At 39.7% G+C, this 13,056-nt stretch overlaps 1 protein-coding gene across 1 annotated transcript; it reads left to right on the plus strand.

Annotated features, from left to right (window-relative positions):
- Window positions 1-859: 859 nt before the first annotated feature.
- On the plus strand, window positions 860-12,026 carry pfkmb (phosphofructokinase, muscle b). Its single transcript, XM_046383944.1, has 24 exons — window positions 860-971; window positions 2,373-2,444; window positions 3,759-3,863; window positions 5,582-5,655; window positions 6,059-6,136; window positions 6,439-6,628; window positions 7,193-7,358; window positions 7,440-7,484; window positions 8,157-8,265; window positions 8,353-8,448; window positions 8,543-8,635; window positions 8,756-8,881; window positions 9,060-9,124; window positions 9,219-9,282; window positions 9,387-9,533; window positions 9,669-9,739; window positions 10,041-10,128; window positions 10,250-10,402; window positions 10,486-10,650; window positions 10,734-10,795; window positions 10,900-11,011; window positions 11,126-11,225; window positions 11,323-11,428; window positions 11,765-12,026. Exons 1-24 carry the CDS (start codon window positions 881-883, stop codon window positions 11,904-11,906), a joined length of 2,520 nt encoding a protein of 839 aa, XP_046239900.1. The 5' UTR covers window positions 860-880; the 3' UTR covers window positions 11,907-12,026.
- Window positions 12,027-13,056: the final 1,030 nt, after the last annotated feature.

Below are 13,056 nucleotides of genomic sequence, written 5' to 3' on the forward strand. Positions count from 1 at the left end.
ATTGCCGCATAGTCTGCTGTCTGCTGAGTGGCTGCAACCACAACCAAAAAAACAAAAGAACTTGGCCTAATGTTACCCCCGACGACAACTGCCCTGTCATACAGGGTGTGCTTGATGGGATACAGTAATGGAGTTTGCCAAAGATTTCAACCAACTCTGACAATTAAACAGAACTTAAGTCAAGTTTGTTAATGAGACTTTGTCTCCACAAGGTCTTGCACGGGCCTGCTTGTAATAAAGGTCATTATAGATGATTAAATTTTCACAGGAGGGCTTCATATCTCACACTGTGGTGTACATGGGAATAATACTCAAATCACTCACTGTAAATTAAGTTGGAATAAAAGCGAACCCTATTAAATGTAAAACATTCTAGCACAAACGTTCTAACACAAATATAAACATTATGAAGGTAACAATATTATGTTTGTATAAGAACAGAGAAGACTTTATTCAAGTGCATTGGATTTTTAGTGTCATTTCAGTTTATGTGGACGCCTTATATTGTAGGAAAGATAGGATAAGAAAATAATTTAATTCACTTGTTATAGCAGCATAGAGACAGACTGAGAGGTGAGACAGCAATTGCAGAAGCAAGGGAGTAAGTGACATAAATAGAAAACACTGTAGAAGAGAATGATTTATTATAACAAAAAAATTACAATTATAATTTAAAATAATATAAGTTTCCCTTATACTTCTTTATACTTCATTATATTGTCAACACGGCCCTCATTATACTGTGACTAATACAAACGCTGGTGGATTGTACCTGCTGTGCTTTAGCCATGAAGGTCATTAGTCCACAATGAAGTTATGTCAATGCTATTAATACGGATCAGATGCAGAATGGTTTCCCGTGAAGAGAGGTGCTGTGAGGATGTGGTCCCCGGGCTTACTTTCAGCCCAGTGTCTCCTCACTGTCACGCTGCTGGCCTGTCTGCTGTTCTGGCTCAGGAAGAGAGGTCAAGGTACGCAAGCGATGTGGACATTGTGTGTTCATATGTTTATGATTCTTAGCTGTCATCTCACTCTGTGCATTTATTATATTTGACTGTTGCTGTAATAGAGGCCTATGGTTCGTTAGCTCACAGATTAAAGTTGTTAGAACACTGCTCGTTGAATGTTTTGAAATATCATTTATTTTCGGTACGTTGTCATGAATACATTTACCTGGGACTAAAAACACAAGCATGACGTGTAGATGTGTTAAGACGCAGAGATGACTGTGCACTTTCACAGTAATGACAGTAAAGAAGGGGTGGGGTTCCTCTGTGTTTTATAGATAGCAGCACTGTGTCTGCGGTAGGCATTTTGAGTCTATTTAAAGACAACTCTAGCAAGCTTCCTGCAGCAGAAAAACCTCCTACTCACACTGCTGGTCACATCGATTTTTTAGTTTTTCATCTATAATCAGAAATTGTTCTCAGTAATTGACACTCCCCCCATTGTGTTTTTATTTAAGTTTTATTCGTTTATTGTGATCTGTGAAATTACTTTATATTTTCTCGTGCTCCGGTAATATAAACACAGGAAATAAAGTCATTGTTTCAGCATTTTTGGCACTCACATTAGACCAGCTTCATGGCAATGATCGAACAAATAGCGCAACAGTCACAAGTCCCTCAAGACATGCACACAAGCCAGTACCCACATGTAGGTGTAGTTCAGTGCCGTATCTAATTAGTCATAAGATTCCCAGTTAAAGACATGAATAGTGGACCAGCAACATATAATGTGTCTCCTTGTGCAAGAGGAGTCAATTAAAAAGAGAAAGTATTGACAGTTGTGTCAGGGGGCTCTGGATTTGAATTTTCCTCCCTACAGAAATAACTTAGACTGAGAAAATCCAAACAAGTATATAATAAAAGAATCTACTTCTACTTCTTCTGAATTGTCATATGAATTGATTGTTTTTTGAGTGGAAGATATCCGTTTATAATACCCAGAGGACTTGTTTATGTGCCCCAGTTTCATGTGAGAAATACAACATCTGTCAATATTGAACAGGACATAGCTAATCTGCTGAATTTAGAAGAGATGGTTTTTAAAGATATGTTTATGTGTTTCTTCAGTAACCATCCTATCAGCCTCAAACCAGTGGGAGTAAACTAACGTGCCTTTTACAGATAGAGCATGTCACACAGCGATCACAAATGCTTTCCATGACAAAATAGGCAGGAACGAAAATGCTGAGGAATAATGCTTGAACGTGTTGTATTTTGTAGAAAAGGTCTATCATGTGAGCGAGCTGCTGCCTTGTACTGCAGAGGAGTTATGGAGAGTCTTTTTTAATTTATTTATTTTTGACGTAAAGTCCAGTTGAGGCCGGCTCACACTGTAGGTCATGTATCATGGTTCTCCCTCCTCAGGTGGTGATGACCCCTCGGCTTCTGAATGTGAAAGTGAGACGTCCTCGAGCTCTGATCCAGCGGGGGATGCTGGTAAGACAGACTGCGATTAAAGAGAGAGCACAGTCTGAGTGTGTGAAGATTGTCCCGTAAAAGGCAAAGAAAGATGAGGACCTAAAACTCAGTTTCAGAGACTCCATAACCGTTTACCATGTGGTGCACATCCATTTGCTGCTGTGCAGACTTGATTTGTTCCTGCAGCTGCTATGACAGAAGACAAATAATACACAGTAAATAGGTATATGATTGCCACAACACAATAGGAGTTTTTCAAATTACACTTTAATGTTGAAAATAAAACAAATTAAAATAAATGAATCAGAGATTTAAGGCATATAGTGAATTTCACAAACATTTACATGCTTCACTTTGATGAATCTAAATCACTCATGCAGTCAGTTATTTTTAATATATTACATAGACACAGGGCTCCCACAACAAGTGAATCTAAATGGTAACAGCTAAAAACAGCTAAAATCCAAAACAGCTGACAGCTACAAAGACTGCATCATGAAAACAAAGAATAACTTTTCAAAAAAAAACAAGAAAACAACTTGAGATAAGATTACAAAAACATAAGAGCTGGGACAAATATCAATCAAATTAAACTTAAAGGCTCAATTTAAAGTACATTTACAGACAAGAGACTTTTGTGAATGTTGCAAAAGTCATAGAAATCCAGAGGAAAAACGTGCTGCAGTCTGTAAGAGAAATTTAACCAGCAGTGGTGCAGAGTAACTAAGTACATTCAAGGTAATAGATATTGTACTTTAGAACAATTTTAAGGTACTTTAGTCAACTATTTCTATTTCATCCATACAAGATCTGAGTCCTCCTTCCACCTCTGTTTTCCAGTGAGACAAAGTGCCCAACTATAAAGCTTATCAGCTATCATGCCCTGCAATAGTCAGAGTTCACAATTTGTGGCACAAATTGAAAACTTCTGTTCATACATTGTTCAGTTTCCATATTGTTCAGATGTGAAAAGTCTTCGCAGTCTATGGTATAATGCTCAGTTTGTATTTCAGCTTCATTTGCATTTAAAGCCTAATTATATCCGCTGTGATTCAAAATGGTTAAACAATAAAGTATGAAAAATTACAAAGATGGTGGTGGTGGGGGGTGAACACTTTTAATACTTTTAATAGGCACTACGTGTGCAGTGTGTCTGTATGTATCTAAATACGTGCCTCAGTGTCTGCCAAGAGGACGGTTCAGCTGTGCACTTTTGCAACTGCTATTACTTTCCATAACAGGCAGGCTGAGTTAGAGGTGAGAGGCTCCTTGTGCTCCACACACTGCAGCAGAATCACAGGGATTTTTACACTCAAAGTCTCTTTCCCTCAGCCAGCTTCAGTTCCAGGACCATGGCACAACCGACTCCCATTGACCCCACCAAGATGGGAGAGGGTCGGGCCATTGCTGTGCTGACTTCTGGAGGCGATGCCCAGGGTAAGTGCATGCTTTTTCAGCTTGGTATGTGAGTGTGGAGTGCCAAGGCAGAGCGTGTCTGCTGTTTGTTTGTCTCAGCAGGTGGATGAGAGGAATCTGTTGTGGAGGAAGTCACTGCAGCAGGGTTTGATGACAAATGATAAAGAAATATTCAAGACTTCAAGGGAGTCATACATCTAGAAATCAAAAATTTATGTGGAACCAATTTTGACACCTCTTCAGTAGTCATTGGCAGTCTTAGACAAGTCAAAGGCTTATAGGTCTTCAGCAGTGTAGATGTATAATTTCCTTTTGGATAAAATATCTTTCAGTAGCTATACAACTAAAACTAACACTGCTTTTTTTTAAAAAAAAATTAAAAGTCCAGCCTCTTTTTATTGTCATATTGCAGCTCACTTTTATATCAAATTTGGACCGTGAAAGAAAACTACTCTTACTACTTTAACTGTTATGATAATACGTTAATGACTTCTCCATTACAACGTAGCTATGTTAGCTCCCTATCTAAAAGAGCTAACTTAATGAAAAGAGCAGAGTGAATTCTTTTATCTAAAACTGCAAGGACCAGTGAGGCAGACTCTCCTCTGACCTTTAACTTGGTGAGGAATATCTCTGCTCTGACCTTTGGTAAGTGTGTCAGTGACCCCACACAACCCTGTCGAGTGTCACAGTGAGCTTTGTATCTGTCTCTTATTCTGCCCATCTGAACGAAGAGACACTAAGTGTGGAAAGGCATAATCACACATCTTGCTAGCCCTCACCTTTCTTCTTTCTCACTATCCAAAATACATAATCCTCATTACAATCTTACATCAGTAGTCATCTCCATACCCCTTACTTCAAGTTTTTTCTTCTCTCTGTTCCTTCTTCTTCTCTCCCTAATGCTGTATCTGTTATGAGGGCTAATTTTAGAGGCATGACCTTTCCATCATGTGTTTATAAAGTGGTGTGGTGGGGAGGGAGAGAGAGAGAGAGAGAGAGAGAGGGCCGATCTACTCTTTCTTTCCTATCCTCTGCTGCTTTACACTGTAAGTGGAGATGCTCTTGGCACCCCCAAAGCTAATCTATCCACATCTTGTCCTTTAGACGACCCACTGAGTGTTGAGAGTGCCCAGTTGCATTTCCTGCAATACTGACAATTTAACTGTTACTAACGATAAAATAACAGTTCAAAAATAAAATAGTACCATAGTAATGTTTTATTATCTTTCATTTTCTTAAGCTTGTGCTGTTGTGATTGCACCTATCTGGTGGTCAGCAGCGGCGACAGGCAAATAAAGGCTAACACTATTAACAGCATAAATTGTGCAACGTCCATTGACCAGTTCATTAAATAAACTGGAGGCTTGGAAGCACTGTCACTTATGTTATCAGCTTGTTTCTGCATGTATTTCACTGTAAAATTTTAGATAGCCTAATCTATAAAATTCACCCAAGAAGAAGTTGCTAATTCAGAAGTCTTACAGTTCCACATATTATCTTTATAGACAATTATAGTTATATTTAAAATGTACATGTACCACAGGCCACATGATTAAAATTTGCAGATTTGTTTCAGAAATATGGACGCAAACTACTATAATATAGTATGACAAGTAACTATTTTTTAGCATCTCCATTTTCATTTGTTCATGTTCTTTCCACCTGTGTGTCACAGCTCTAATAAGCTTCTTATATAACTGTAAGGGCTAACGTGCACGCAAAAACTGTGCCTGCAGGTATGAATGCAGCTGTGAGGGCCACAGTTCGAGTAGGAATTTATACAGGAGCCAAGGTGTACTTTGTCCATGAGGTAAATACAGCCTTTGATTTTTTAAAAATATTATTAATCAATGCATTATTAAATTTGTACCATATCAAAAGAAAGATAAAGATTTGGAAAGCTATGTGCTACCTTTAGTTTGCATGAACTGTCTGTCCAACAATCCAAAACCCAGAAATTGAGAAACAGTAACAAAAATTAATTGTCATGATTTAAAAAATTAATCAATAGCATGATTTGATTTTGATTGATGATTTTTCAACACCATTCCATGGCCTAACACAGAAGATCATCCTTACCTATAAATAATCAGCAGATACCATCATGCAACGAGCCAGAGTAAAAGTCCCTTTATCAGTGAGCCTGAAGCTTCTCATTGGCAATGAAATTTTTCAGGGAGGTGATATTGTCATGTGTTTCTGTTGGTTGACAGGGTTACCAGGGTCTGGTCGATGGAGGAGACAATATCCGCCTTGCTACCTGGGAGAGTGTGTCGATGATGCTACAGCTGGTGAGAAGAAGCATGAGGATGCAAAATCATATTTCTCTGGATATAAATCATCACCGCTCTGTTTTTAACTTGTGATTAGCTGTTTACAGTGAGCAGGATGGATGATCTGTGTAACTCTAGCAACTCTTTAGACTCTACAGTGCAGTTCCGTAGGTCAAGTGGTCATTTAAATGCCAGAGTTCATCAAATAGCAAGACCAAATGGAGCACTTATGTTTCAGACAAACATATCCCTTCTCCTTATCTGTCTCCTTATGATTCTTGTTTGGAACTGAAACCTGTCCTCCATTTTCCTGACTTAAGGGTGGGACTGTGATTGGTAGTGCCCGCTGTCAGGATTTCCGCACCAAGGAGGGACGCACTAAGGCTGCTTACAACTTAGTCAAGCTTGGCATCACCAACCTGTGTGTGATCGGAGGTGATGGCAGTCTGACGGGAGCCAATCAGTTCAGAACAGAGTGGCGCGAGCTGCTGGCAGACCTGGTCAAAGCTGGTGAGAGGCATGACCCCAAAATTCACAGTTCCAAGGCAACATAACCTTACATTAAGTGTGTCTTTCACATATTTGCTGTTATATATTCATGTTATGGTACAGGTTGTTTGAGGTACCATAAACTGACACATAAAAGCCTGTAGTAGCAATTGGGGCCATATTGCCTGCATTACCTATGCCAGCATATTGAGTGTCAAGTAATAGCAGAGGCCAACACATAAAGACTGAGTGCTAATAATGACCGGAGAAAGTAACTGTAGCTACTACAGCAACTCACAAGGTAAATTTAGCATAATATATATATATTTCCACAACAGCAATTCCATTATTACAACATCATATCATACTGACCACTCTGTTGTTGTGAGTTTCTGCTGCTGTGGGCCAACTGATGGAATTATTGCTGTAGAAATTAATATTACAGCAATTTTGTCAAAACGAAAGGGAGACGTGGAAGAATTTTTGAGTTTGCATTAACTTGGGAGCAGGGAACATTAGAAATAAAGCCTGTGCTAAGACCCCTGTAATGGTATCAAAGAGTGCCGCCATTTTTTTTGTGTTCAGGTAAGATCACAGCAAATGAGGCCAAGAATTCCTCCCATCTCAACATCGTCGGCATGGTGGGCTCCATTGACAATGACTTCTGTGGCACCGACATGACCATCGGGACAGACTCTGCCCTGCATCGGATCATAGAGATAGTGGACGCTATCACCACCACAGCACAGAGGTGTGCACGTAACCAGTCATGCATTTATCTGGCCAGCCACGTAATTTAAAGAGTCTTGACATGAAATGTGTCATTTTGCAGTCACCAGAGGACCTTCATCTTAGAAGTAATGGGCAGGCACTGTGGGTGAGTACAGCTTCTGTGTCTGTGTTTTGAAACCAGTGGAGGCATGGAGGTTTATTTATCTATGTGTGGAGAGCAACATATGGTATGGTGAAAACATATGTATACCCTAAGGAATAAATGGTGAAATGCCCCAACAACAGTCAGACATAAACAACAGTAAGTAAAAACAACAGTAGCGCAGGCAGCTCTGTGAGGCTGAGCGAAATGCTAATATCAAAATGCTAACATGCTCACAGCGACAATGCTAACATGAGGCTGATGAGATTATTTTACAGTTTTGCAGTTTTAGTTGGTTTTGTAAACCAAAGGACAATTTTAAATTCAACTTTTATCTGATGACGGCCCAAAGTTAAAAGTGACAGAGTGAAGTTATTATATTTCCAAGAATGGGTTTAGCTGTTTATTGGATAAACTAACCCCACTGACCTTTCCTAAAACCCTGGATACTGTTTTCACAAGGTAAGATCCACCTCTAATATGACATATAACATGATATGATGTAGTTTATTGGACAAAATATTTACTGTGCTGTTGATTTCAGGAGGTTTCCAAGCCTTAGTTTTATCACAAAAGTCAATTCTGTAATAAGAAAAATCATTTCTTTAAAAAGTTATCACTCTCTCAGTGTTGTAATAGTCACTTGAACCATCTCTTATGACTCATTTCCAACAGTTACTTGGCCTTGGTGACAGCTCTGGCCTGTGGCGCCGACTGGGTGTTCATCCCAGAGATGCCACCAGATGAGGGATGGGAGGAACATCTGTGCAGAAGACTGATGGATGTAAATCAACTTCACCGACTAATCTGAGTGTAACTTAAAAAAGAGAGTCTGATTGCTGAACTCAAATGTTTTATTTTTCTCTCTCAGCAAAGAGGCCGTGGATCCCGTTTGAATATTATCATTATTGCAGAGGGAGCAATGGACCGCCAGGGTAAACCTATCACATGTGAACAAGTTAAACTGGTCAGTAATAGCAGAGCAGCTTCAGTATACCTGCACATATATTGGCTGTTCATATGAGACAGATTGCTCATAAAATCACAATCACAATGTCTAGCTGGTATCAAAGAGGCTCGGCTTTGACACCCGCACCACCATCTTGGGACATGTCCAGAGAGGAGGAACCCCATCTGCCTTTGACAGAATCCTGGTAATACGACCACTTCTCCGTATTTAAACTATAAAAAACACTCCTATTTTTTGTTCAGTGTAAACAAGCATGAGTGTACCTGCTTCCCCAAGCGTCTGCTTTTTGATTGTCATGGTTCAGGCTAGCAGGATGGGTGTGGAAGCTGTCATGGCTCTGTTGGAGGCCACACCAGAAACTCCTGCATGTGTGGTCAGCTTGTCTGGCAACATGGCTGTCAGGCTGCCTCTCATGGAGTGCGTGCAAGTGGTGAGTAAAATCTCTTCCATACACAAAACCAATCATTTTTCTTCCATTTGTAGCAGCTTAGAGGATGAACAAGACTTCCACAGCAAAGATTACTGACCACTAGCAAGACATATGTTTGATATTTTGCATGGTATTCTGAATCAACTCTCTGTTTCCTTTTCTCCTCTGTTCACATCAGACTAAAGATGTCACCACAGCCATGGCTGAAGGGAGATTTGACGATGCAGTGAAGCTTAGGGGAAAGTGAGGCATGCACTTATGTGTTATCCATTTCATATGATCAAATGCTGTGTTGAGTTTCAAATGTATGCATATTTCTGCTAAATTTTGACAATAGGAGCTTTGAAAACAACTGGAACACATACAGAATGCTGGCTCACGTGCACCTCCCAGATACAAAGGTCAGGAAATACAGCTGAACTGTCTCATTGTCTCACAGTCGATAAGTCCCACAGGAAAATTCATGTATTTTTCACCTATGTCTCTGTGAACGTGTCTGCATTAGAGTAACATCAACATTGCCATATTGAACGTTGGAGCTCCGTGTGCGGGAATGAATGCTGTTGTTCGCTCAGCTGTCAGGATAGGGATCCTCCAGGGCCACCAGATGCTGGCAGTGCATGACGGCTTCGACGGCTTGGCCAGTGGATTGGTAAGTTCTGGCTACACACACATAAACAAAACAAAAAGGCATTCACTTTCATGACTTTTCATGTTCATCATAATTACCATGTCAATGTATGGCTCACAAAGCATATGATAGAGCATGCATTATGTCCCTGCACAGATTGAGCCCATTGGTTGGTCTGGAGTGGCAGGATGGACTGGAAAGGGAGGCTCCCTGCTGGGCACAAAGAGGTGAGATATTTCAAATAACCATTCTGTAGACTGCTACAGTAATAACAGTGCATGTCTTGCTGTTTTTTGAGTGTACATTGACTTGTATTAACTCTAGTAGTGTTGCTTTTTAACTTAAGACATAATGAGTAAGATTTTCCTAAAAACAACATACAGACTTTACAAAACTAATCCCTCTCATTCATCACTTGTAAGCCACTGGAGATGTGCCAGTATTTGTCTCTGCAGAGAACCTACCCTCTGACTGTTCAGGACATTTCTGAGCATCAAGATTTTTCTGTGTTTTCTATTTTTTTTAAAGATCTCTGCCACATGAATTCATGGAAGAGATCAGTCTGAGCATCACAAAGTTCAACATTCATGCTCTAGTCATCATTGGAGGCTTTGAGGTGAGTAACTGAAATATACAGTAGAGGCTATAACAAACTTACCTGAGCACAGGCTTGACACCAAAACCCAGCACATTAATAACAATGTAGTGAGTTCCTCTTTCCTTCCTGTCTCCTCTAGGCATTTGTTGGTGGTCTGGAGATGGTGCAGGCTAGAGAGAAGTATGAGGAACTCTGTATTCCCCTTGTTGTTGTTCCTGCTACTGTCTCCAACAACGTTCCTGGATCCGACTTCAGTGTTGGTGCTGATACTGCACTCAATACTATAACCATGGTAAACTTTTATGGAACACAAAACGAAGACCAAATCATCCAAAAACTAAAACCTACTCACTAAATTCTTCTTCTTCTTTTCAGACATGTGACAGGATCAAACAATCTGCTGCTGGCACAAAGAGACGAGTGTTCATTGTTGAGACTATGGGAGGACACTGTGGCTACTTGGCAACCATGGCTGCCCTGGCAGCTGGAGCCGATGCTGCTTACATTTTTGAGGAACCGTTCAACATTCATGAATTAGAGGTCTGCGCTTTTGAATGTACAATAGAGAGGAAGCTCAGTGATGATGACATACATAAGTGATCTGGTGGTTGGTTTGTTTGTAGATGAATGTGGAACACCTGGTGGAGAAGATGAAGACCACAGTGAAGAGAGGACTGATTCTGAGGTATGTGGGAATTAACATAATTTTTGTTTTGAGTCGAATCAGGTTTCAACAACCTGCACCCTTCAAATCTCACCCTAAATTCTTTTTTTCCCCTCCTTTTTCAGAAATGAAAAATCCAATGCCAACTACACCACTGACTTTATCTTCAACCTATATGCAGAGGAAGGCAAGGGTGTGTTTGACTGCAGGAAGAATGTACTTGGACATATGCAGCAGGTGGGGCACTAGTCGCAGATCTTTTGTTTCATGGGCACAGACATTATATTTGCCACCTGACTGGTCTCATGAATTTAATAAACATATATTAATTAAAATGTCCTTTGTTATTAGGGTGGAACACCAAGTCCCTTTGACAGGAATTTTGGCACCAAGATGGGGATCAAGTCTGTGTTATGGTTGACTGACAAGCTGAAGGAATGCTACAGACATGGTGAGGATATCACACAAAACGCAAAATTCTGTATGCAATTGCACACTTACTTTCTGTGCTCACCGTGCTAATGTATAATGTATCCTCAAACCTCCAGGTCGTATCTTTGCCAACTCTCAGGATTCAGCCTGTGTGCTGGGAATGAGGAGGAGATCTTTGGTCTTCCAGCCCCTGGCAGAACTTAAAGAACAAACGGACTTTGAGTAAGACTTAATTCCTCCCCTATCTATTTCTTTTCCTGCAACTTATTATCTTCTTCATGGTTTTAAATTGACTCATGTATGGTTAAAACATCTGAAAATATCACACTTACATGTTAACAACTTGTGATTGAGAGCCCATGTTGCATAAGCGTAAGTTTCATAGATAACATGTTATCTATGAAACTTAAGGTCCTTCGTTGCGACCTTACTTTGGAGTCTTTCTGCCCCCTAGTGGTAAAAATTACTTAATTCAGCTTTAATTTAAGTATCTGACATAAAATATTTGAAGTTGGCTCTGAGAATATTCACTTTTCTGACAAATTTTGTTCTCCACAGACACCGTATTCCAGTGACACAGTGGTGGCTAAAACTGAGACCCATCCTGAAAGTCCTAGCCAAGTACAAGATCAGTCTGGACACCAGTGAAAAGACTGCAATGGAACATGTCATCAAGAAGAGAGGCGTAGTTTCTCAGTAGCTTCTCTTGTCATTATTCTCACCTTCAGGACCCAAGATGACCTGAATGCCTTCTGTTTAGAACACTTTGTCAACTCTGTCTCTGAAAAGTGCAATATAAATAAAGATGATCTAACACCCAGCAAGTCTCACAATTAACACTCAAAAGTAACACAGGTAATTATTTTTCGGAAAACATTTACACCACTGTGAGGCAAAACTGAAGGTGTTTGTATGATGCAGTTAATGTCAAAGCTGTCTTCATTCTCTGAAAATCTTCTCCCAGTTCTGTGACTATACACCAATTTAAAATTGTGCTTTTGGTCTGTCTTGTTTCCTCCCTCAAATCTACTTTATGTCCCATATTGTCATCTAATTTAAGTCAGCCATTTTAAATTATAGCCCCTCAATTTCTATTTCCTGTCAGTTATACACACTGCACACTTGGAAAGATGGATGCTTGGAGTCCACACTTACATCCACTCAGGTATTAGTGGTTCAACTGCAAATGGATAAACCTGGACTGTATTCGTTATATATGACGTGAATTTTAATTATTATTATTATTATTATTGCCAGGGATTACAATTTGCCTTGAGCTGCTATCAAAGCAGCACATATTTAAGATCAAACCTGTAACAGCACAGGCTCATTTAAGTTAACTGGCTCAGTATTAAGACCTATTCAACAAGTGTTTGGTACTGTGAAATGCTTGCCCACTGTTTTGATAGGTCAGACTCCCGTATAAAGTCTAAACAATGTGGGACAAAACCAATGAGCTAAAAGTGTCTGAGAGAGGTACAAAGTGTACTAAATATTAATTATTCTTTGTTCATGCTTGGTACCGCTTCAAGGGATTGATCTGACAGGGTTGAGTTTTTAGGGTAATGAATCAATGGCAGTGATGATTCCATCAAAATCTGCAAAATGTTTGTTACACGACTATTGGGAACACACTTTTTAATAATATTCTTTGAACATTCAACCCCTTTGGCTTGAGGACTTGATGTTTCAACTTGAGCATTTAAACATCGCTTAATTGGCTGAGTGGACAATTGTGGACTGTTCCCTCAAGTGGATGTGTTCCAAACAGAATGTTTCTTAGTCACTACTCACAGTTTTTGATTATTAATTAATTAATTTATTTACGATCCCGTGCCAGTGGTTGTCAT

Source organism: Scatophagus argus, chromosome 3 (genome assembly GCF_020382885.2).
Source record: "Scatophagus argus isolate fScaArg1 chromosome 3, fScaArg1.pri, whole genome shotgun sequence".
In the NCBI taxonomy this organism is placed as follows: Eukaryota; Metazoa; Chordata; class Actinopteri; family Scatophagidae; genus Scatophagus; species Scatophagus argus.

Coding starts and splice junctions, on each gene's coding strand:
- pfkmb (XM_046383944.1), top strand. CDS start 881: ATGTGGTCCCCGGGCTTACTTTCAGCCCAGTGTCTCCTCACTGTCACG. Junction 8,449..8,542: donor CATGTGAACAAGTTAAACTG/GTCAGTAATAGC, acceptor CACAATGTCTAG/CTGGTATCAAAGAGGCTCGG. Junction 11,012..11,125: donor TACTTGGACATATGCAGCAG/GTGGGGCACTAG, acceptor CTTTGTTATTAG/GGTGGAACACCAAGTCCCTT.